At 42.2% G+C, this 26758-nt stretch overlaps 1 protein-coding gene across 1 annotated transcript in view; it reads right to left on the bottom strand.

Annotated features, from left to right (window-relative positions):
* Positions 1–23631, bottom strand: part of grm5b (glutamate receptor, metabotropic 5b) — a gene marked incomplete at both ends in the record, with an annotated part of 43105 nt that extends 19474 nt beyond the window's left edge. Inside the window, 5 exons of the mRNA XM_079271408.1 lie at positions 15499–15673; positions 16331–16405; positions 22191–22305; positions 22498–22935; positions 23479–23631. Coding sequence (XP_079127534.1) covers positions 15499–15673; positions 16331–16405; positions 22191–22305; positions 22498–22935; positions 23479–23631 — 956 coding nt within the window. The remainder of the gene's footprint in view (positions 1–15498; positions 15674–16330; positions 16406–22190; positions 22306–22497; positions 22936–23478) is intronic.
* Between the last annotated feature and the right edge of the window lie 3127 nt (positions 23632–26758).

The following is a 26758-nucleotide window of genomic DNA, read 5'->3' as shown; positions in this document are numbered from 1 at the left end:
ACACGCACACACACACGCACACACACACGCAGCAGAACGGCCTACGCCTGAGTACCTTGGAAGCAGGATCACTTCTGCTCATCTATCGATGCCACACTTCATTACCCTCCAGCTCTATTTTTCTGACAGTCTCTCACCTCTCATCTTTTTCAGGTTTCTCTTTTCTCCCCAGATCTGGATCCTCTTTGTTTCCCCTCTCACCCCATTTCTTCCACTTCATACTTCTCTCCTTATCTGTTTCTCTCACGGTGATTTCCTCATTTTCTCTTGTTGCTGTGCATTCTCTATCCCTCTATCTATCCATCACTTCAATCTGTGTATTTTTCTTAACAGATCACTGGCTGACCATCTTTAACATCATAGTTTCCATCTTCAATCGTATTCTTTCTCTCTGTTGCTTCATTTGCTCATTATTCTAATATTTAATGTTAATTAATGTGTAATGCTGTTATCATGGACAAAATAGACATAATATGGACATTGTCTTGTCTCCTTAGCGTCACAACATTAGTGTGCACAAACATTAGAAATGCCCTCACTTCCTCAACTGTCTATACAGATAGACCACAGAGCTAGACATACACCCTCCTCCTTCTCACATTCACCCACACACACCTACACACACACACACTTTGTTCAGGCTAGTTTAGGCAAACAGGAAAAGTGTTTCAAATTTTTCGAAACTGATTTCCCCTGACCATCAGACAACAGACGCTGATTTGATATGTGACATGGGGACAGAAACAAGACTGTCAATGCAGAGGCGAAACACAGAGATGCTAAAAAGTTACAGACAAAAATATTCAACATTGACTGGTAGAGAGAAACAAACCGGCAGAAGACAAGGATAGACCATTCACAGCCGAACCTAGATTAATGTTGTCCTCCTTTTCATTATACGCACATAGCAGAAACGCGATGGAGAGATCGGCCATTCCATTCCTTCTCATTCATTCTGGACTGACTCATTGACGCAAACTATAGCTCAGAGAAGGTCACTCGGAGAGGGAGGGATTACGAGAAAGAAGAAGAAGTGATGAAAACTAACAAAAAGCCTTTTCCTATTGGAGAAAAATGACAGTTCCATTTGTTTAGCAATCTAACTTCAGCACAGTGTATTGACCTTCAGGGCTTATTCAAACTCACTCACTGTTTGTCAGCGAGAAAATGTCCTTCTTGGAAAATATGCCAAAAGCAATGTGGGAGAATTGGGGAACAGAAGTTGCTGCAAAAACATCACAACACTGTGGTTCATGACTTTCATGTTAAGTCCACAAGCACATTTGATCAAATGGAAAATATCCAATTAAATTTGTTTTCATGAACCAATTCACTTTTGATCACTGTAAGTGTGGAGTGGATAAAGATAGAAAAGAGGGGTTAGGCGGTCAGATAGAAGTAGTAATTAGCCATGGCTTAGACAAAGACAAAGAGTAGAAAGAGGAACGAGGAAAACAACAAATAACTACAGTAAATTCCACTTCCTTCCTAAGGCACATCTCATGTCTGAGACCATGTGTGTATATCTTTTGATCAGTGTTTCCCAAACCTCCCATGCACTAGTATACCGACTAAAGTATAATTGGAAACATTCTATCTCGAGCGCCTGGAATTTAAGTTCCATTCAAATACAAAGTTTGCACTTCCTGTAAATTCCTGACTTTGTAAATGAATTACTTTTTTGAAACTGAAAACAGAAATCCCAAGGAAAGCTCATATTTAAAAAAGAAAAAGTGGATGAGTGATCACACAAAAATAATGCCATTGCTAACACCACTCTGCCACAAAAACAGATAAATATATTACGTTCAAGGAGGATTGTGTTGTAGAGTGCGTGAACACTGACTGTGAAGTGGACCATGGATTTCCATTTTAATATTGGCAGACGGTCTGCATACCTTCTGAGTAGACGTGCAGCTTAATTCAATTTAAATTACGACTGACTTTTGTGCTTGATGAACGAGAAACAATTGTCCGTTTGTATTTTCCTTTGACTCCCCCCCCTTTCCTTTGACTCCCCCCCCCCCCTACAAACTGAGGCACTGAAGAAATGTGAATAAAAGAGAGAAAGCAGTGAAATTAGCAGTAAAGAGGGAGATGACGAGTGAAAATAACTCTCGATGGTAGGGTAGAGCATGAGGAGGGTACAAGGGAAGAAAGATGGATGAGTGCAGATAACAGACATTATTCCCCTCCAGCTGGGGTCTTTGTCTGGACGCAGTCAGCTGTGGGAGTAACAAAGAAATGTAGAGGATACAGATATGCAGACATTGATTCGTCTAAAAATCAGTTGAATAGTGTGAATGTGTGTGTGAGTATATGAGTGGAAAAAACTGACTTTTGACTTTTTTTATATCTCAATGTTTTGGACAAATACAGGTCACAAAAAAAGGGAAACTGAGCAGTGGGGATGAAGAAGAAATACAAATGAAACAAATGGCAAAAGGAACAAAAGCAGCAAGCGATAGACAATGAAACGCATGAGAGGTTAAAGACAACTAAATCCATATATATATATATATATATATATATATATATATATATATATATATATAAGGCAGGATTGAGAGAGACAGAGGGACTGACGATAAAGTGACACAGATATGATCTCTAGGGGGGAGAGATAAAGTGACTGACAGAGGGAGAGAAGAGAGGATCAAAGGAGACGGAACTGTGTTTGGTGGCAAGGTTGAGAAAAAAGAAGAGCTTTAATGTTCGAGGTGAAGAAGTGAGTGAAGCAGTGGAGATGTTTTAATACCACCTTTTCCTCCCCAATACCAATTCTGATACCTCAACTTGCGTATTGGCCGATACTGAGTGCTGATCCGATACCGATAGTGATTTAGCCAAGCAGGACTGTGCTGCACACCGGTTGCTGCATCACTCTCCTCCTGCCGGTTTTTAACATGGATTTGTTGTTTGAAACAGGGCATTATCAGGGAAAACATAGGGTGCATGAGAGCGTTTAACCAGTTTGTATATCAGTACCGAACGGGCAGGATGTACGGATCAGGTAGCGAGTGACAGTTGTTGGTATTGTTTCTTTGTACCCTAAATGAGCCGATACATGATTTGATAATATGATCTTGGATCGGTGCATATATCTCGCTCCCTGTAACTCTGTCATTCTCTGCTTTGCCAACCCTCCCTCTAACATTTCCTTTTCTTCCCAGCAAAGAAACGCAGCAGTTTCTACCATTGAAGACCACTTCGCCACATCCAAGTGGTCTGACTTTCAAAGGCAACGTCCCAGCCAGGGACCAGTCTGTTCGCCATTTCCATTTTAAAACCAGCCAAATGATTCAACACTTGAAGGAGATGTTTGGTTTTTTTTCATGTCTATCTTAATCAATACTCCACATGCTAAACCAGCCGAGTGTCCATTTAACATTTAATTCGCATTTTGAACTATGGTATTCGAAAAGTCAATGGAAATGGCAAAATCTGAAACAATTTTTTTTTCCCATCGCTTGAGGTGGTTTTGAATTCGTTGAGAAACAGTTGAAGAGTTTATGGAAACAGATTGCCGAATAAATTCTGAATATTTAACATGACTGATCAGCTGTTTCCACTGTCTGCACCATCTCAGATATTCCTGCAACGTGCGAATGCTTGTCTTCGTCTCCGGAGAGCATTAAACATGGGCAATACTGGCTGACATGAAAAAACTGTTGCACAACTTGCACAATTGAAACAAAACCTTAAAGACCTCTCTCCATTTCTCTCTTGTAGATGAGTTAGATGGCCACGCCAACTTGTTTTGTTTCTGGTTTGCAACGTCTAGCCTACTTCTCCTGCTCATTTATTTGCTTACAAAAGTTGAAGCTTGATTATTGAGTGGAAACATGGCTACTGACAGGATGTGAGGATCGATTACATGGACCGCTGACTCATCTGAACCGTCAACCAACAACCTTTAAAGGTCGTGCTAAAGACCTTTAAATAACACAAATAATTGAAAGTTGATTTACATTGCAATATATTCCATACACCAATATTCAACTATACAATTATAACTTTACTACAGCAGAGTTAAATATCTTTACATTTAAAATTAAGTCAAATCAGTGGCGCCATCAACATTTAAGACAATATCTCAAGCCACATATATATATATATACACATATATATATATACATATATATGTGGCATTAGATGTATATACAGATGTATATACACATATATATATATATTCAAACACACACACCACACACTCTTCTCTACACACACAGCCATCAATGGACAATCTTGTGTTACCTAATGATGGGTCGGTGGCTTAGAAGCGGCAGTCAGAGCTATTCCCTGCTTTACACGATGGCAATAATTATACTGGATGGGCTGCACGCACACACACACACACACACACACACGCGCACACGCACACAGCCAGCTTGTCTGTTTGACAGCAGGGATTAGCAAGGAGAGGTGCAGCGAATGCCCGGTAACGAGGCATCCAGCTTATCGCCCACAGAATCATGTGTGTCAGAGAAAGAGAGTATGCGACGTATCTACAGTAAATTCTGTAGACTTAGTATTCTGGACTTTAATGGCATTGGTACCACATGTCTCCTCTGAGAGCATGTATGGGCGTTAGCCATTGACACATTATATAAAACAACATGACTAAACTGATAATAAATAACAGCAATAAGCCAAAATGGAAAATATATAGCGATTAGTACGCGTACGGACATAATAATTGACATCCCTGTACACAGTGTACATACACATGGACTGACAAGGTTATCATCAGACAGATGTTTTCACTCTTATGGTAGGTGATGATGTAATCTAATATTGTTTATATTCTGAGCATGAGAGCAAAAAATGCTGCGTGTCCTCTGTGTGTCCTAATTAACAACGTTGGCATACTCTGGTCTCTGGGTAGCAGTGTTTTCGCTGTGGCAGCCGGTCTCTGTCCCTCCAGTTTGCGCTCAACGATTTGTTTTGCTTAGATTCATGAATGTCAGCGATGGATTCGTGATTTCCCACATGAAAGCTTCATGCTGCATTGACGAGAGTCTGTTTCACTTCAGTAGCGGAAGAATTTGATGGCACTCTTCTGTTTTTGCAGCAGCAACACATACTTCCAGGTGTTCCCTGTTGGCAATGTTTTTCAACTCTGAGGATGTTTCGTTGCCTTGCAGTGATTCTTGAGCAAGAGCAGGTATATGCCACACTCCTTTTGGAGTGAGGAGCTAGGAGTACACTGTCTCCTTAGATTTGGGGAGCGGGAAGCTGTAAATCATCAATGTTTAGGGTTTTTGGAGATTACATTTTATTTGTATCTCAAAAGTAATCGGGTCGTTTGCAGTATATATCCAGACATTAACGCAGTTTAATGATTCGTGTTACTGTTGTTTAACCGCATACCTTTGCCCCTGAGCAAATGTGTTGCCATGTATGTGAACGTCTCCATCTGAATGGAAACAACCTGCTCCAGCCTTCAATCTGTCAAATTGACCTCAAGGATCTGAGTGCAGAAGTCAGACACTCACTCTCACTGTAATAAGGGGACACAGATGGAGGCATGGTGTATAGCACACAAGTAAGCATCCTAATCTCTCTCTCGCGCGCAAACTTTCTCTCCGTCACACACTCTCTCACTCCATCTCTGTCTTTCTATGATGTTCTTGCGCTCTGTCGCCTGTGTTGCTATGGTAACAAGCTGTGCGGGGGCCGTGATGCGGCACACGATAACACCCGTTTCACTGAGCTCACCGGAAGAGAGGGGAAGCGAGGGAGACGTAGACAAATGGGTGACAGGGTTTTGGTGTATTTGTTCGCTGTATGAGTCCGGGGACGACGTCCTTGACATATTTAGGTGTCATCCAGTTGAAGAATTGTGCTGAAACAAACATTTTGATGTTGAATAGCTGTGAACGGTATATAGATGCAATGGCCTGCACAGAATTGAGATGACATCTGCAGTTTTTAAGTTGTAACCGAAGTATGGATGCTAAACCTGGCCACCACCTGCAGATCGCTGTTTTACAAATAATGACACATCAAAGCCAGATTGTCTGATAGTTTCATAAAGTCACCCAACACAGGCCTAATTGTTAATTATAGAGTCATAGCTCATTGGTCGACATGTTAAGTATTGCCTGATTACAGTAGATTACACTGATTAACCTCATCTTGATCACAGTCCATCAAAAACTCAAACTTGTCAACTTTCTAAATAAAAAGATGAGTAGATACTGTAGAACGAAATCCTAGTAAATATAAAGAGTCGGGCTATAAACTCAAGCTACCACCATAAAGCAACAAATTGCACCTGGTATGAATCGGAGCCTGGACTGCTCTGTGGATCCCTTGGGAACATTAAACGCCCACTGAAGGAGAATCTGTGGCTCATCACAACACAACACAGAGGGTGTATACCATCAAGCAAAATGGCCCGAGACTTCTTCCCCACCCTTCTGTAACTGACCTCCTAAGCAGACACCGGAGATAACTCCAGTATATTGGAGATCATTAAACGCACGCAGCCGTAGTACCATCAGTCAGCTCAGTTTGTGATAGGAAAATCAAACTGCCAATCCCCAGATACAGTCACTGAGTCACTGACAGCTCTCTCATTGAGTGGGATTTGAATTGGCAGCCATGGACCTCTGTTTCACTTCGCCCTCTTCTTTCTTCTTTCAAAAGTTTCACCTCATTGTTAAAATCAAAGGTTGAGCCACTCTACAACAGCAGATTACAGACCACATGACTCGAAAAAATTATATGTTATCAGCGCCTACTTATTTTCAAAGAAAAAAAGACCAAACAGCTTTTGGCCCGTAAAGCCCATCATTACACTCAAAGCACAAAAAAGACAGGTGTTGGAGAATCAGGCCAACGCCATTACATGACCATCTCATCTCGACACTAATAGGCACAATTATGTGTTGTATACAATACTGTACGTATTTGTGTGGGCAGAGACTATAACGATTGAACTTCCTGAATGTCTCAAGCTTGTTTTTCTGCCAAAATATCCACCTTTTCAGTTTTTCTCTGTATTTCTCTGTTCATTTGGAAGTGAACAATGAATAGTCAGAAGCCGGAGTAAGTCGGTCCATTTCTTAAATATATTTGTAAGAGTCAGCCAAGGCAACCCATTTTCAGTTAACATTTAGTTTAATTTGATGACCCATTTCATGCGGTGACCCATTAACACATGAGGCAACTGAACAAATTGCCCGATGTGATGAATGGATGGAAGCATCTGCTTTACGTAGCACCGTCAGGAAGAGCAGACTTCTTAAAAATCTGTGTAATAGACAAAGGAGAAGAGTGAATGAAATACTCAGAATTAGTTGCATTCTTTCGCTCAGCCTGTCATCAATCCCATTTGTTCAATTGCTCCCTTTTTTTCTGTGATGTGCATACAAACAAAAGCAGAAAAACAATTTCAAAACAGGGTGTCTGACAAAACACAAATTTTTCCGTATTCACATCTTTCACTCGGGATCCGCGGTTTCTCAGAGGCATCACAGTTCATATTTCTCTTAATTACCTTTGCCTGGTTTAGAGTCAGAGCTAAATTAAGGCCAATTCATTTCCTGTCCAGGCACTTTAGGAGATGGCAGGGCAATTCTTCACACGTAGCCTTTCAAATGTGTGGTGGACGACAAGCAGGTATGTTTCGAAGAGGAGGAGAAGAGGCTGAAAAGGTGCTGCAGATTATGGAAATAGAGTAGGGGGGAGGCAGAAAGTCAAGTGTGGAAATGGAACGGCGGGACGGAAGAGTACAGACAGCAACCACAGAGGTTATTTGTGTCTCGATGAAATTCATTTATATCCGTCAACGTGATACCAGGGGACGAAAAAAACAGTTCAATGAATGTGCAGGACATAAGCAGTTCTTAAAAATGAAACAAAGAGGGAACCCTTTAGATTCCTGTGTGGATTACTATAACGGCGACTATTAAAAGGATTATCTTTGGTGTGTGTGCGAGTATGCTGAGCCACTCGGCTGACGTAACGGTCGGTTTAATCTCACAGCGTAAATCTCAGAAATTGAGCAGCGATATGACGAACTGAGAGCTCACAACAGACCAACCACGCCAACAACACAATTTGTTGTCTCAAAAAGCAGATTCATAAACATGCAAATTCAAAAAAAGGACACAAATACATATAATAAGTCTGGTTAACCTTCTTTCTACCTCACTTTGCTACTATCGCTCGCTCTCTCTCTCTCTCTGTCTCTTATGTCTGCCGGTCTGACCCCACCTCCGAGCCTCTCTAATTCCCAGCACTTTTCCCATTGGAGTGCTGAGAGGATAAGGCCAATCCCTCAGAGAACAATAAGAGGATGAATGTGTGTTTGCAGGTGTGTGTCTGTCAGCCCATGCCTAAGTGTGTCTAAATATGCGCACATGCATTTTTGCATGTGCGCGTCAAGATGTCCTTTAATCTGTGGCTTTACCGAATCGAATGAAATGTATGTATGTCGATTGTTGTGTATGTTGCACTTTAATGTGTTGTGATTTGGCTGATACCTTCTTATCTGCATCAAACAACAGGTCAAATCATTTGTAGCCTCCCTGCATTGTCTTCCAGGTAACTCCAGGATTGTTTTTTTGTGTTTTTATGTTGTTATTATTTGTAAAGCACTTTGTAACCCTGTTTTGAAATCTATTTTAATCATTATTATTCATCATTATTATAACTTTTATACCTTGTAACGATGTACGGGTTGACCAGGTTCAGGCTGCACAGTATTAGAAAATATCACAGGTTTGGGCAACAGATCAAAAAGTGACAAAACAATTTTCGATATCAATGGGACTTCCTCGTAAAATAAAGGTAAACTACAATGATAAATAATAAAAACAGGAAAGTTGTCATCCTGGATATCGCCTTAAGTCTTCCCACTCAATTGTAATAAACATTCATGAGCAAACAAGTTCAACAGAGACTAGAAAGGAAACAATGTTTTTCATGGTTTCCTTTCTGGTCGAAGGAAAGAAGAAGCAGGAAGAGAGAAAAAAGTAAAGTGTCAAAAAGACAGAGAGAGAAGGAGACAGAGGGGCCAACGAAAAACCAAGAAAGAGAAGGAATACAATGTGAGTTGAATAAAAAAAAAACTTTGATATTGTATCGTTTCAGTTGAGCAGCGTTTTGATCAGCTGTCTCAGAGGACTTCACCCGAACTGACAGCTGGAAATGAAAGTCAAGGTAGAGTTTCCTTTGTTGGGTTTAAAATGTGAAGACATAAACCTGCCGAGTTCTTTGATATGTGGTTGACACTTATGACACCTAGTAAGAAAAGATCCAAGGAACTTTGCCTTAGAAAAGGGGCTTGATGTTGTACAACAAAAGAATGTCAATAACAATGACAAAAGCACATGTCACATCCAATGAAAGTTGATGGCCCCTTATCTGACACATTCCTAAACATGTGCATATTTGTCAAATAACTACAGAGTTTTGAGTGTTTCATTTCATAAGTAAAGCCAATGCGGAAGTGGTTAAAACTTGCATTCTTTCTAATGGCCATCAGTGGGCGACTCCTCTGGTTGCAGAAGAAGTACGATTGTACTTCTCACTTGATTTATTACCTCAGTAAACATGAGTTTATGTTCTCAATCGCTCGTTTCAAGTCTTCTTCACTACAGCATGATGTTCATTTGTTAAATGATGGTCCATTTAGACGAAAATAGACGATAAATCGGAGTATGCTTTAGGGCGTGGCTTGTGATTGACAGGTTGCTACCACAGCGTTGTGCTTTCAGTTCATGAAAGTTAATTGTAACATTTTGGTTGCCTAAATATGTCGTATCTAGCATTCAGCTGTACTTAGCTTTACCCTCTTGTGTCACTTCTGGTTGCAAAAAAACAAGATGACTACCACCAAAAACCAAGATAGCAACGGCCAAATGCCAAATTTAAGGTTTTAAAACAGCAATCCACAAACCAGAAGTTCCAGAAGTAGGAAATCAAAGTCATTCCAAATGCGTAATGACACAAACAATAAAATATCAAGATATACTCGACGGTATGTCAAGATTAGGATGATAGAAATAGAGTCAAGAAAATGCTGTCTGTGTGTGCATGTGTGTGTGCATGTGTGTGTGTGTGTGTGTGTGTTGAAATGTCTCCCGCAGTGGACCTCCAGAGAGAAGACATGAAGCCACAGACCATGTATTGATCTCACAACCTTTACAGATCGCACCGTAGGAAGATCACTCGCTCACCAAACTTAGTCACTCATTTACACACACACACACACACACACACACACCTGCCTACATGCACAGTGTCTCACATTTGTATTTCTAAGATGCACAAACTCATAAACACTGACGTTGTATAATCACACACACATTCACACACAAGTTCTAATACAAATGCTAAACTAATTTCCATCTCCATCCATCATCCTTTCCTACATATCCCCCTGTGTTTAATTACAAGCCATCTATTAATGCAAAGCTATAAAAAATTTTTTTAAAAGTGCAGATTTAATTTCCATCGTTTCACCAATTAAATGACACTAAACAGCTCCTGTTTTAATCAAGGGTGAATTAACATGATACTAGAATACAGACGGGAATAGGCCGTGTTGGTGTGCGCATGTACAGTGTGTGTGAGCGTGTGTATCAGCACCTCTGTGTCTGTGTAAATGTGTGTTTGCAAGGACAGATACCGGTACATCCCAAACCCGGCAGTGATGCGTAAATTACACTCCTAATGTGAGCGATTTGATTTTCATGTCTGACACAAAATCTTTTATGACCATGCTATTTGAATGCACATACACACACACACACACACACACACTATACCGGTCTTCTCCACTCTGCCCTGAAGTGCTAATCTCTCCTCTCTTAAACCATCTTCTCCCTTCTTTCCATCTCCTCGCCTTTCTGCATCTCTCCTTCCCCCTCCTCGCTGTGTTTGCCTGCTCTGCCCTCACCGTGTCTTTGATCTCCTCTCACTGCTGTGCAGGTGTAAGATACCCTAAAAGTCCATTTCAAAAGACGAGCAGCTGTGAGACATCTCAGAGCCACACGATTCCGTTTAACTTCTCTCTTACAAATTTCTCTCAATTTTAAAACCACAAGGAGGTGCGGCCTTAACGGACAGCTGTGGTGTGCAGTGGGACACGGCGGGGATCTGACCTCTGTTAAACGATCGGTACGGGGTCTCAGTTCGCACACATCACACTCTTACACTCTTGACAAATCTCAAGCAGCTGGATTTAGAGAGGGGCGAAGTGACGGTGTGCGAGACGATGAGATTAAGTCACAGCTGAGAGGAAAGAAAAGGAACAAAGTGATGAATTAATAATGATACGAGACATTTGAGGGAGTTATGAGAGGGCAGTGGGGTCGTAGAATATCAGCACAGAAGTCTTCAGGCATTGATCTGAATTTTTACTGAAATGGCCATTAGCATTGTCAATTAGCCTTTCTTCTGACAGTGATGATTAGTTAATGCCACCCTCCGTACGACTGTTAGCTCCACAGAAAAACCTGTACACGTCTCCTGACAGTAACACACACATATGCAGATGCACATAGTCATGTAAACGTATACGCATGCGCCACATATCACCCCAGCTGCTATGCTGGATTCATCCAAATATGGTCGGGGATATTTCCATGGCAACAGCAGGCAGAAGTGGTACAGACTTGTGCTGGATGGTCGCTGAGTCAGCGTTTTGACTTTTTGATTCAAACTATTCTCTTTCAATTCATTCAACAGTATAGTCGTTTCTTTAGCACAGTCTGAATATCGGCCTCGTATGAAAACACAGAGAATCCAGCAGTGGTAACATTCTGGGCATGGAAATGTAAATACACGCTTGAATTGTAAGGTTGCAAATTGACATGCATTGGTTTTGTGTGTCTCATGTGGCTGGATATTTATCTCAGCCTAGCTACTCATTAATGGGTCTGTAGGCTGCTGGCACAATGAGGAATTATAGGACAGAAGCAATCAATACACCCAGGCTCCAAATCCAGACTGTGTGTCTCATAGCTTTCTTGTGATGTGGTAGTTAGCCCCGGGACCTGATGTGGGTCTTTTTATATTATTAGTACAGTAAAAAACAAGATGTACTAAAACAAGAAACACTGTGAACATCTGCTGAAGCTTTTTAAATTGAAAACAATTGAAACTTTAAACTTTCATGTAAATAGCCGGCAATGGCAGTATTCCTGATGTCATTCTAAGGTCTTCACTGCACTTTCAGCGAGTGAACATTCAGGCCCAAAGTTGTGCCGTTTGAAGTCGGCATCACTCATGAATGACAAAATTGCACTAAGCCTGTAAAAAATACATTGAGTGAACAAACTTTAATTTATCAGTTCATTAAAAGTGCAATGTCACGACAATGTTTATTCCGAAATTTCAAAATGACAAATAGTGCAGATACTTTATCGAGAGGGAGCCAAGCCTCGAAGGAGCACAGAGTTGGATTCAGGAAGAGTTTAAGGTTGAAATGTCGGGAAGTTGCTATCAATGTCTACAATAATGTCACTGATCATTAAACGTATCAGGAGCAGGGTACTAGAGCCGTGTCACAGAGGACCCATTCAGACTAATAGCAGGACGGGGCTAAGTGTTTATGTGTAAGTGTTTCTCAAAATGAGTTCCCTGTGAGAGGTTCGAGGATTAAGGTCAAAGACAAGTGACTGTGACTTGCTAACAGCCCATCTCAACAACACAAATGTAATCTGGAGATCTTGTAGTAGTCTACTCTGTTAATGACCATGCTAATCTGTCCTTGGTATCTGAATAATCTTCGGTGTGCTCTTGTGGTAACGTAATTATCCTGGTGTTAAACGGGCGTCTGCCCAACTGGGCTAATCAGAAGTTCGTTGCGCAGACCTCCAGTGAGCACGGCACCCACCCGTGACCAGCTCCAATTTAACGCAACAGTCCGTTTATGATACTGACGCTAACAAAGGCTGATATTCAATGAACTGACCGAATCAAGACAGACTGGCCAGAGATGGAGGACTACAAGATATACTGTACTGCAAAATAAATCAATTTTAACACAAGGGGAAAGACAAATGGTGTGAGAGCTTGAGTTCATTTAAATACTTTTTCACTTCGATAAAGGAATTTTACGTTGACAAGTGATCATTGACTGTGAAATGAGGGCGACTGTTCAACTGGTTTCTAGATGGTGTTGCATCATTTAAGGAAACTGTTGGCATTCATTTGGCAACAGGTTATGTCAGCGAAATGTCCAGGATAACGACTGTTAGAATAAACAGCAAATTGCTGTGCTGAATGACAGAGCCAAACTTTCTTTTGCATCTATTATTCACATTTATTCATCCAAGAATGTTTTGGCTTTTGTCTTGCTAATTGGTCCAATTCCCTATGATATGCAGTCATGGCCACTGCAAATTTTACTGGGGAGAAGTTAAACAGCCATGCTCTTTGCCAGCTGCTTCTTTTTTACCTGACAGCAATGAGCTTCACCAAAACAGTGTAATAGAGACAATCACGCTACACCCCTGATCCCACTCTCTTTCATGCAGGTGCTCTGAATAACCAACAGAAGAAACAATGACAATGAAGCACCATGAGAGTTACAGCGATCTCTGTGAAGAAACAAAGCCCACGTTTCTGCAGCCATCTCATTTTGACTGAGAATTAAAGTGATAAAAGGAAAAAACATTTTTATCCAAATCCACATATTCACATTTGAGAGCTTCCATTATATTTCTGCTGCTGACCAGTGGGAGGTAAGGTGTTTTGCTCAAAGGCACAGTCACAGTAACTGTTACAGGAGGGGAGAAGGGCCAGTTTTGTAGCTCTGGGCCACCATTTAAAACAGATGTGTTGAACTGATTCGTGCTCTCTCTCTTTCTCCTTCCACTGTCATCTATAATGGCAAGAAAAACACAACCACCAGGAGTACGGTTTGGTACTTTACCTCGCTCTCAGCAGGATGACGACGATGATGACGGAGATGAAGATGATGATGAGTAAGATGAAGGTGGTGATGACATGAGCATCGTGGTGGCGATGACAACAGAAATGATGCCGTCTACAATTTAGTTACGCAGCGCAGATCACTGCGGGAAGAGTAGAATACAATTGAATACAATTTCATTTGCGGCATTATAATGTTAAAAACATGATAATGAGTCCAATCTATTCACAGTCAATTGTGTTCTCTGCATATTGGCTGGCAAAGGTGCTAAAATAAATTTCCATCTTATGTTTATTACACAGTTGGCATGGCAACTAAAGGGCTTCGCAGAAATGTTCATATACACACATGCACACATGCACACACACACGTATATATATATATATATATATATATATATATATATATACACATGCACAGATGTAGATAAAAACAACCCATTTGGAAGGTGACTTTTGCAAGTGAAATGTAGGAGGAACTCATCTAAGCGAGAACAAAGCTTAATGTGAAAACCACCGTCGAAATTCAGCGCCCATGTGCGTTATTGTGGAAAGGACAACAATGTCTCCTGCTGTACGGTTTGGCTGTACAGTCTATTTGGGTATTTACCACCATTCAATAGGCTCTCTATGTTTGTGACACAAAGGCTACTGCTCCACCGTTTTTCAGAGGCGTGGCAAAAACTTTTTCGACCAACAAGTCCCAGAGGTCCCTTGGTTCAAAATGAACTGGACAGATTAATGTCTTTGAAAAGGAGTTTTTAAAACACAGTAGACTCACGAAAGGTTTACCCGTCTATATATATATGTTTACCTGTTGTTCAGTGGTAATATCAAGCCCTGGCTACAAAAGTATACATTATCTAGCACACTTCTGCAGCAGAAGCAGGCCATCTATACTGAATTAATGACCTCATCCACTATCTAAAAACATTAATGCACATTTATGAAATAAACAATCTAGAAACTAAACTGATTACAAAAGAAGAAATGTCTGAATCTGTCTAACTCGGTTCAGCTAATTACATTGATCTATTTAGGATTATCAGTCATGAATTAATTAATACAAAATAAAACAATATGTTACTAAATCAGCAAAAACACTATAGCCAGTTTTTCAGTTGGGCAATATTTGGGGCTCAATCAGTCACCTTCACCTGAAGACGTGTGCAGAATAATTGCAAAATGTGGGAAAATGCAACAAGCACTGCAGGTCAAAGACCAGGTTGAAGTTACATAATCACCAGCTGGATGCACACTTCATGCACAGAACTTGGTTGAAATTAGTCGTGTATTTATTTCAGAGAAGAGTGCGGAGCCACAGCTTTGCCTCTCCATCTGCCCTCAAAAACATCCAGTGGCTGAAATCCCACAGTTTAAATATAGCTGCCTGACTACATCACATGGAAAACATATTTTCTTCCCAACTTTCCTAAAAACTGAACAAGACTCAAAGAGTAAACAGAGGAAATCAAGGACCCATTGATGCATCTCAATCATATGAATAATTTCCTGGGGGAAACCCCTGTAATGTATATCCCCTGTTGAAGGAAATAAACCACTGCTCTACATAGTACAGTAAGACTTTGTAGCTCCACTGACCTGCCGATGAGCAGGAACTCTCCGACCAGCCCCTGGCGTCTCATGGCCATGAGGATGTTGCGGACGGTCATGCCTTCACAGAAACACGCCACCACCCTGGCTTTAGGCAGGTGGCCCCTCAGTCTCTCCAGCAGCCGATCAAAGCTCTGCTCTCCAGCATTGCTCCAGATTTTACCTGAGATATAAAAAAAAAAAAAACATTTCGGACAAATACAAACATGGTCTGTGAGGGATGTGATGCACATTTGAGAGCTTCCATTATATTTCTGCTGCTGACCAGTGGGAGGTAAGGTGTTTTGCTCAAAGGCACAGTCACAGTAACTGTTACAGGAGGGGAGAAGGGCCAGTTTTGTAGCTCTGGGCCACCATTTAAAACAGCTTTAAGATATATATAACTGAGATATAAAAAAAACAAAAAACATTTCGGACAAATACAAACATGGTCTGTGAGGGATGTGATGCGTTCTGATCTCTGTTGCTTGATGTGTTGTGAAGTGTTGAGTGTCTGTTGGGGTTTCTTTGTCACAGTGTTTCTATTTTATTGTGCTCAAGTGTCAGACACCCGACAGAACAACAGGCCGATCTTTATTGTTAAATATTGTTAGTATGTCTTCTTGTTTAGTAGATGTCTATAAGCTGTGAGGGCAGGTAAGTGTGTTTTAGCTGCTGACACCATGGTGTACTTGTTTGACAAAAAGTTAAATACGAACGAACCCTTCCACCAACTGTACACCCACAACAATCCAATGCAGTTTCTAACTTGACTACAACTTTCTGTAGCGTTTGGTATTAATATTGATTAACAGTGGTTGTCTTGAGCCGAGTATCTTACCAGAGTGGGCGATACAGATGCCCTCCTTGGCTGCCATGTCCTTGAATGCTTCCATCCCACTTTCACCATAGTTGCCTGGAAAACCATAAAAAAAGGGAAGGGTGAGGGAGATTTAAAGAATTCAGTTTTGTTTTAGAATTACTCAGAAAACAGTTTGAAAGCAAGGGAACATAGATGGATGTGTGTAACGATACATAGAGGTAAAGATAGACAAATGGATAAAGGGGCAACCTGTAGCCAATGAGCATGATTGATTCCATTCAAGGAACAAATGAACATGGATGGATGTGTAGATGGATATAGACATATATACATGCATGCATATGCATAGGTGACAATAAACACAATTGGTTTAATTCAGGTTTCGACTGACTTGTGCAAACCGAAAGATGTGCAATCATAAATAGACTAATTCTCCCTAATAGCCAATATTTGTTGAGTGGAAAAAATGACAGTTAACGACCTGATCCCTTCTGATTTTCAAAAACATGCCAAAAACATGCCCACGGCAGTAACCTGCCTGCTTCTTCTCTTCTCATGAAAGCTCAAATTTGTGTCAGAGAAAGCATCTCCCCACTGTGGCGCCCGTTTCTTTGCCAGAGAAAGTGGGTGACCTGGAATTTATGCTAATGAATGGTTGTACACACTGGCAAAGAATATGATAGGATTCCCCTCTTTCATTTATCTTCCTCTCCCTTTGATCTCTTCCCTTACTCTCTGTGTTGACGGAAGAAAACATCGAAATGATCTCTTCCTCAACCTTCTTTTTGTTTTTTTAAACCAGCGTTTCGGTTTTCTCACTCAATGAGGTTGTTACGTGTTCTAATGGTTCCTCTTTTTTACAGAGTATTGTATGTTATCAACGATAGAATGCAGTCTAATTAGGCATTGTTGACCTATGCTCTACTTAAATTGATGAGGCTAAATGAAGAGGTCAAAGGAGAAGAAGTGATAGAAATAGAGTGAGGGAAGGATAGACGGGCAATCATGGCACAAAAGGAAGGGACACAGAGAGACAAAGGGGAAAGCGAGGGAGAGGAAATGTACACAGAAAGTGTCAGACATCCCACAATCCCTGACCGCTACTACATCTCAGTGTGTGTGTGTGTGCGTGAGTGTGAGTGTGAGTGTGAGTGTGAGTGTGTGTGTGTGTGTGTGTGTGTGTGTGTGTGTGTGTGTGTGTGTGTGTGTGTGTGTGTGTAATCAGGCCAATGATGAGTGTGGTGGAGTGAAGTGTAAAGTCCTGTAATTAGTGTCTCAGTGAGAGGAGTGGGAGACAGATGGTACAGACCGTCCTTCCCCTACATTGACACACTCACACACGCTCGTGCACACACGCACACATTCCCACTGTTACCATCATCAAAATCGATAAAGCTTGTAACCTACTTCACTCTGGCCTCAAAAGGGATTTATGTGCGAGACGTCTCTCTCACACTCTCTCACACATGCACACTCGGTAAGCCTATCATGTGTCTCTTTATCACTCCAGCTCTGCCTCTCAATCTCTCTAACACACATGTACTCCATGCTACTTTATAATACCAGCACACACTCACACACAAATACTAAAGCTCCCATCCCTAGCAAATAAAAAAACACCCACAGACACACATTCATCAGTTTATCATGTGGGCCAAACAGAATAGGGAGTCAGTCTGTCCACTCTTCCTCACTACTGAACCCCAAATAAACCTCATATGACCTCATATGTCTTGCATGTCACTATGTATGTCATCCACGTCATTAACTAATCATCACCTGTCATCATCTGTCATCACCTCCGTCTGACAGAGACAACTGGGACATCCAGCACTGAGATTGCACATTCACAACGTCAACCTGTTTTCTTTTTAACCCTTTAACCCCTTTGTGCTTTAGTCCCTTTCCCCCTCTTGCTGGTTTCCTCTACAACGCGGTGTCTATATAATCCCGATGTCTAAATCTATAATTTCAATGATAAACAAAAAAAAGAACAAAAACAAGTACTTTTGTTTTCAGAAAAACATGAAAGATGAAAAAAAAGAACAAAAACCCTTTCTCGCTCCTCTCATGTATGCCCCTCTGCCCTCTTCTTCTTTGATCTCTCCTCCTCAACTTGTTGTGCATCTGATATCTTGCAATAAATTACAACATGCAATCAAATGCAAAGCTGAAGAGTCTTCTGCTTGCCCGTCGTGGAGCTCCCTCTCCTCCTCCTCTAGCTACTTGCTTCATCTATGCCCGCTTTCTGGCAGCAGTAAATCAGGCAGTACATTTTAAGACACAGAGACAGGTGCTGCTGTGTCTTTTCTCCCGATGTTTCCACCCCTCCACTCTCCTTCTCGCCCTTCCTCCATCCTTCTCAATTACCACCCTCAACCACTTGTCACTCTTATCGGGTCTATTACATGCAATTAAATGTTCTCTCCCTTTCCCCGCTCTCCCTTCCTTGTCCGTTTCTTCTTTCCAACACTCATTCACTCTGGTCACGGCTTCACCCAGAGAAAAACGACACGCACTAAAAAAACGTAAACATGACGTAAAGCCGCCTCCTGACAATCCCTCTCCTTTTCGTGTCCTCTCCAAGGTCGCCTCCATCCTCCTCGCCAATGCACTCACCACCGCATATCACATCTGGAGTGTCTCCAAGAATGTGCAGCGATGTCACAAACACAGTAATACCCCAGGGCAGATGCTCACTGACACTCTCACTGTGTCAAACACAGAGTTAAACAAGATGACAGAATTACACGGCAAATGGAACACGCACGTAAACACAAATACATAACATGCATCAGCACACAGGCTGACTCAGACTCACGCTCTCTGCAATGTATTTGTTTCTGCATCAGTCGACATTATTGATGGAAGTATGAAGTAAATGTAAAGGTGGTGACAGACATGCTGTTCCTTGTAATGTTGCCACTTAATTTAGGAGTGCAGCTAACAATTATTTCCCGAATTGATTAATCCGTCAACTATTTTTCTCCTTTAATCGGTTAATCGTTTGGTCTAAAACACGTCTAGAAGGAGCATGAAATGCCCGTCACAGTTTCCTGAAGCCCAAACGATTGTCTTCAAATTACTTGTTTATTTCCCACGAGTCTATCCCGCCAAAATATTCAGGATACAATTATGTTGAACACAGAGAAGCAGAAAATCTCATACTCAGCGGTAAAAAACAGTAAAAAGGATGCACAGCAGTTATTTTTAACCGTAACAAACTCTGCTTGCACCATGCTTTTATCCTACTGAGCAAACTCTGGAGCTAGAAATATACCACGGCTGTGCCCAGAAACCCGTCTTGTAAATGCAGACACATACAGAGAAACAAACATGTAAACATGTACACACTATCTGCACTGATGCATGCATGTGATCCTATACATGGTGCAGGTAATTACATATGGTTCAGTGAACTATTTCCCAGCACACATATCCTCCGGTAAAGCCTTTTAAAATGGGGTTTAAAATGGCAACAGCTCAGACATTTCTCTCTCTTTATGACCTTACTAACATCTGTGCCAGTCGGAAATCTCTATTTAAAACTCCCTCAGGACTGGCACACCATCTATCTTTCTTAACAGAAGCCATCAAATGGATTCCCAGAACATGAGTTCTGCAATCGCAGCCCGAGTCAATTTGAGTAGATATAGTCCTCTAACCCAGGCTCATTAAAACACAAAGTTCTTGTTATATGGGGACCCAACAGAAACTGGCCCACTTTGAATCTTCACCCTGAGGCTACACTGCCAGAGACAACAATAAATACGTGAGCATTTTCAGTCGCCATTCATTGTAGCTTACACTGCCCTCCCCAAACCTTCCCAGTTTCATCTTCCTCAATCCTGTGCAGCCGATGGCAACTAAAAAGAAACGGGGCATGTCAGAGATAGAGAGAGAGAGGGATGATGGGAAAGGAAACAGAGAAAAGAGAGCAGGTGGAGATGAGTAAAAGGACAGAAGGGGAGCGAGAGTGAAGAGACGGTTGGCATCTTAATTTATTGAGAGATTGATCAATTTTGGTTGGAGCGTGCTTGGGTGACACGTGTCAATAAAACCCCTTCAGCCAAATTGAATTAAACTGAACATAGGGCACCGAGAGGGAGGCAGAGCGAAAGAGCGACACAGTGGAGGACGATCATGGTTCTCTTCAGAGAAATACTAAATGAAGATTGAAACCCAATTGCAAACAAGTGTGTGAACTATTATTCGTTTGTTTTATGATCAGACTGACAACAGGCCGAGACCGATATTGGACAGAATATCCGGACGAGCCGTAATGGTGGTGGAACTGTTGAGCACCTTCAGCTGCAGGCTGGTCTCCCCAAGGTGCTCTACAAAGACTTTATTCCAGGAACTGTTAGACTTTAGAGCTTCTCCTCTGTCTAAAAAGCATAGGCGTCAGTGTTTCTGCTAAACCTCCCACAGACAGCTCAGTGAAAATTCATGTAGTATTTGTTGTTACGCCTGTTCACATACGTTTGATGCAATTCCCTTGATGCTGTTTTCATGTTTTGAATCACATTTTATGCAACACAGTTCATCTGAGTTGCTCTATGAACTGCACAATGACTATCCGTCAATCTGTCTTTTGTGTCCGATTGGTCTGACGATACCAAACCAGGCCGAAGAGACTTCTTCGCTTTACAAGTGGAACAGGAAGTGAAGTAAAAGCCACACGTTACATTCAGGAATTCAGACGCGTATGACACATACTATTTACCAACGAGAAAGCACGACTCACGGTATTGCCCCCTCCAATCATATTATTGCATTATGTCGATGTAATTACTGTGCTGATATTACATGAATTATTCAGTTTCTTGCATATCGGTGTGTTTTGTCTGTAGCCTCCAGATGCAAAATGTTGATGCAGATAATTGATGAGCCCCCCCCCCCCCCTCAATCTGCAGATTCTCTCATATCTATCCCAAGTACTTGGTCTTCTGTGGTTTTCTGGCGCCATTATCATTGCGTGCGTTTCCCAATTCTCTCTTCATCCCTTGTCCCCCCCCCCTTTCTCTTCTTCAGCTTTTCCTCAATAAACCCTTTATTTCCTCCCTCTCTCGTGCTCTCTCTCCCTCTCTCTCCCCCCCCTCTCTCTCTCTCTCTCTCGAAAAGGCAGCAGTCAACCTTGAGGACCAGTTCCAAGGTGGAACCCACATGTCTGATCAAATACAAAGACTGAATACTTCCCTGACAAACGCACACAATTGCGCACACAACCACTAGCACTCTCTCACAAACACAAATGCCTTCACACATAAAACGCTCCCTGTCTTGCAGCTAAGATTAATAGCAGCACACCAGCTCACCACACGCACACACACACACACACACGGAGATCTCATAGGACGGTAAAAATAAATGTCACACACAAGACACATGTTGTTTCTGACACCATATTGTGAGCGACATGCGGGGTGATTTGTCTGTCGCCCATCATTGACAGAAACAAATGTGGACAGATTAGTAAAAGGGTCTAAACATCTGCAAATAAACCCCTTTGCATTTTCAATTGGAAGAATTAGAGTTAATGATAATACAATTAGGCAAGGTTTAATTAGCATCAATCAAAGTTGTGACTGGGGTTTAGTCCGTTACATTACCAATCTCTCTCCTTATATACTGTATGCATATATACCTGCATACACTGTGTGTGTATAACACCAAGGTTGACAAATACAAACACTTACCCTTCATAGCTCAACTCAAATACTGCTGTAATGCCCTCAGGCAATGCCAGAGGCCAGGATCAAGAGCCCTCGGTGTGTGTGTGTGTGTGTGTGTGTGTGTGCGTGTGTGTGTGTGTGTGTGTGTCTGAGCTTAGAAGACGAGTTTAAAAGTCAGAGACGGAGTGTGTGGGTGGTTGTACCTTCAGTGTGTATAGCAGACACGTAGCTCCAGTTGTATCTCTTCACAATGTCCACCATAGCTCTTGCCTGCTGGGCATCCGAAGGCACCACCCGCATAAAGTACTTATAAAGGCTCTGAAACAATGGAGATAAAAATCAATGAGTGGCAGAGTTACACGGGAGCATCTAGAACATTCAGTCAAGTAAACGTTTAATTCAATTAAAGTCACATTAAAGTAGCAGAAATGCATTCTCTCTCCAGTTCCGAGACCTACGTCTGTACAACTTCAATGGCCTAGATATTTGTCTACAGGTACACGGGCTCACCTTATCGCTGAGGTCCATACTGGTGGCAGAGTAGGCAATCTGTGGTATGTTGAACAGCTGTAGAAGGTTCTGGACCTGGATGGCCACCGAGCTTGACCCTGGTCCAATTAAACCCACGATGGGTTTCTTCCCCCGCATCGGAGTAGCAGAGGGGTCTGCACACTTCATCGTGGGTCCTCCACCTCCTCCGCCTCCCCAGGACGCCCTTTCAGCCCACTCCGCGGCCTCGTCAGAGGAGACGAGCGAATCCCGTATGAACTCGATGCTCTGTTCCAGAGCCACAGCGGAGTGCCAACAGGAGTCCCGGATCTCGCAGCCCAGGGAGATGTTGGGAAGGATGTGTGGGTCGGTGTTGATGCGGTCCAGTGTGTACATCATGGCCTCCACCCTCTGGATGCCATACTGTTCTCGCACCGCGCCACACTTGCGTTCATGTACCTGTGCAGACAGGGTGGCAGAAGAAATCAAGTGAAATTGAAGTGGCCTTTAGATAACAATGTCGTCTGTCAATACTGATGATGACATTCATTCTTCAGACACATTTTATTGTTTTAGCAGCCTGGATGAACACTAAGACACATTTAAAAACTTGGGCTTTAACACATGTCTGCTTCACTGCTGGGCTAAAGTTGGTTTTATATTCTCATGGCCATTTGCAACTATTAAAAGTTAGATGGAAAAAAAGCTTAAATGTCAAATAGGTTCCTGGGGAAGCAAGTGGTTCATGAACTCGCATGGAGGTACCTGTTGTACAAATTGAATGTGTTGTCAACAAGCAGAGCAGCGTTATAACTCTCTGTCCAGTCGATCGCAAATTTGCCCAAAAATGATCTCCAATAATTATTCTGAGCATAATGGTATCCATCTTCTGCTTCGTTCAAATCCAGGCAGGATTACAGATTTACACACAATCTGCAGTCACAAAAACAGATTGACTGTAACTATGACACACACCATTCTGCAGACAGGACAGGAGCTTACCTTGTCAGCAGGAGGCTGATGATGGACGGAGAACAACGCTCCGATGATGATGTCACCAGCTATGTGTGTCACAACTCGCCGTTCGGACTGGCTGGAGTCAGCGTCATAGGATCCAACCCAAATGGACAGAACTAGCAGCAGACAAGAAATCATCTTGGTCCGTTGAGGTAACAAAGGAGAAGCGGATCTGAAATTCTTCATAGAGCCGTCACAGGAAACTACTTGTCCGAGAAACACTTTTCCTGGCCATGGCACAAGCTTGTGGCACAGAGGAGCTGTTCAGAATGGATGACAACAATGTATTCCTTTCTTCTGACTTGTCGTTCTCTCCCTCGGATTTCAAGGTGGGACCATCACGGCGACAGCGGCGACAGGTGCAGCAGTGCAACCTGGGAAATTCAAAACAAAATCTGGGCTAAGTCTCATTGGCTGAAAGAACTTCAGGCTCACAGTAACAGGTGACAGACAGACACGTTCCCATAAAGCTGTGAGCAGAAAACACATCTTAGTAGCATGCTGCGGCACACAGGCTTGTTTGTCGTTTACTCGTTGATCCATCTACTGTAATAATCACAGTCCGTAGACAGTCATTGCTTAAGCTTGACAGACTTTTTCACATATGTAGAGAAAACTATGGAAACTAAAGCCTGATATGCTCATATACTTTCCTCTCACCTTACGGAGGTTGAAGTTTAATTGAAATGGGGATGCAAACTGTGCAAATAAAATCAACAAAATGACCATTACAGTGAGCAACATAATGAGCTATACTGTTGGTTCCTAATGAAGCTGAATATGATGACCAGAGAATCGTCTCTCGACTCTGGCCCGGCTCTACGGCCTTGCCCTCTTATTCCTGGTGCGCAGCTCTAAATCACTGTGAGCTGAGCGGAGTCACCGTCGTCACCACTGTGTCAGCATAATATCAACAACATAACCGCAGCGGCGTATCACACTTCACAGCTGCTGTGAGGAATATTTGGTTGTCCCACAAGTTTTCTACAGCGCTCACTTGAGACACCAACAAAGTCACATAAAACGACTGGCAGACACATTTATTTCTTTAATCTATTGTTCTTATGGTCCCTTGAAGATTGAAAAGTCATGATGAGCACCAAATGAAAACTCCATGTCATTCCTCAAGTGTCTGCCCCTTGACGCGAACCGAATTAAAACTTGGCATGTTACATCTTCAGCTCCTGCTGCTGTAATGGCATTACTTTCGCTTTTGGGTGTTCTCTGCAAATTGGAGCCCCAGTTGTTGTTATCATTTCCGTATAAATTGTTTTGGATACTGAATCGAAGATTTTGGCAAATTTGGGTATTTTATATTCCTTTTGTTCCAGGACAGAAAGGAGATCATTGCAAGTTTCTCGTTATAAATTATAGAAGATTTATGAAGGTTATGAAGTAGTGAAGAAACCCTTTTGCATGATTCAAACAGACATACAGGACACATAGCTACAAGAACTAAACCAAGCATTCGTGTAAAATAGGGGAGGGGGGCATCAGTTTCCTGGGGCAAGTTTTATAATTTGCTTCACTTCAGAGCAACACAAATTGAATTGACGGTAAACAGCAGGGGAGCTGGGACAGTTTAGACAGCAGACGATGGCATCCACTGCTTATGCAAAACAGGATCAAGGTTGTGACAGGGATGTTAGCTGAGCGGGGAAAGGGTGAGAGGGAGAGAAATGAAGGTGGAGTGTAGTGAATTTCATAGAAACATAGAAATAGAGGACGAGAGGGGCACGGAGGAAGGAGAAGGAAACGGAGCGCATTGGATGAAAAGACTGAATGAGGGGAAGATGGGGCGAGAAGAGGGGAGGGGGAGAGGTGGGGGAGGGGGAAGAGAAGGCAGAAGTGCATGGAGAAAGAGGGAGAGGACGAGAGATAGAGCCAGAGAGGGAGATAAGAAAGGAAACAGAAGAAGAAGGAGACAGTGATAAAAAAGAGAGGCATCAAGGGACAGAGCCTCGCTGAACGTAATTAACATAACAGTGTCAGGATGGCAACAGGGCTAACTGCTGCTCCAATAGTGAACAATTCAAACAAAACTCTGCTCTCTCTCTCTCTATCACACACACACACACACTCCGTCTCTACCAATGACGCAATCGTCGCTCTGTCTCCCATTCTCCATATCTACTGGCACATTCATGTAAAAATGTGATGGTTTTTAAACTCTCCTCACTTAAGATTACACTGATAACGCAGCTACGACACATTCCCACTCACCAAAATCCTTTCACCGCCCGTTTCTCTCTCTCTCTCTCTCCCTATAAGACAAGACACCGTTTCATTTGCAGTCCTCCCGTATGCCTCTCTCACACACTGGGTCACATACATGCTGTGTCTCTCTGCCACGCTCCCCTCTGTGTGTCTCTCTCTTGTTGCGTAGGCCTAACTGTAGCTGCAAAGGAAAAGAAAATCAAATCCTCATTGCCTGAACAAACATCTTGCACACGCCATTAGGCATTTGTATCTCTAGTTCTATCCAAACTACGCAGGAGGGGCATTATAAAACCTTCCAAATCAACTTCTACACAGACATAAACAGACAACATAGGCAGAGACACACACCCCTCCTTCTCTCTGTCTTGCTTCAATTCACCGAGTTGCATTAGTGCTGCTAATGCTGACACACTGTTTTATGTGTTTTGTTGTGGAAGCCTTTAATTTACTGTGCATTAGACAGAGACAATAACAGTTTATCTGAAACAATCCATTTTCCACAAACGCATTTATTTTCTCTTTCTTGCCCTGTATGACGCACAGGCATTTGTGTTTGTCATTAATGACGCCGGGGCAGCGTCTGGAGTCTTCAAAATAGATTGTCGTTGCTCTTTTCGTCATGTGAACAGCTTGACTTTGACTGTAAAAGAAACTTTTTTTCCTGCATATTTTGACAGGATGAGGAACATTAAAGTAAGACAAATGTAACTCATTCTCGGGGGGCCTGAACGAGCACAGTGCAAATATGCACCATGATACCATATCGTGGTGTTTCCGAAATTATTCTCTGGCAACTAAAATGGGTCACACTGCTTTTTCGGTTGTACACAATTTCAGGAAGCTGCAGTATTTTTGGGGAGCTTCAGTTATTCACTGGGAAGGCTTTTGCTAAGTGGGCATGTGACAATGTGTCTCTCCACATGCCTCTTGTTCCCGAGTGGACAGGAGGTACTATTTTTTGCACCTGAGAGTCGGGAAACAAGGTTGTTTTTTTCAGCATGTTTCAAGTTTAAAGGTTTCTTGCGATCATCAACCACTGCCTTGT

This window comes from Melanostigma gelatinosum (assembly GCF_949748355.1).
Source record: "Melanostigma gelatinosum genome assembly, chromosome: 7".
NCBI lineage: Eukaryota > Metazoa > Chordata > Actinopteri > Perciformes > Zoarcidae > Melanostigma > Melanostigma gelatinosum.
The sequence above is the reverse complement of the archived record's forward strand: the minus strand, read 5'-3'. Positions and strand labels throughout refer to the sequence as shown.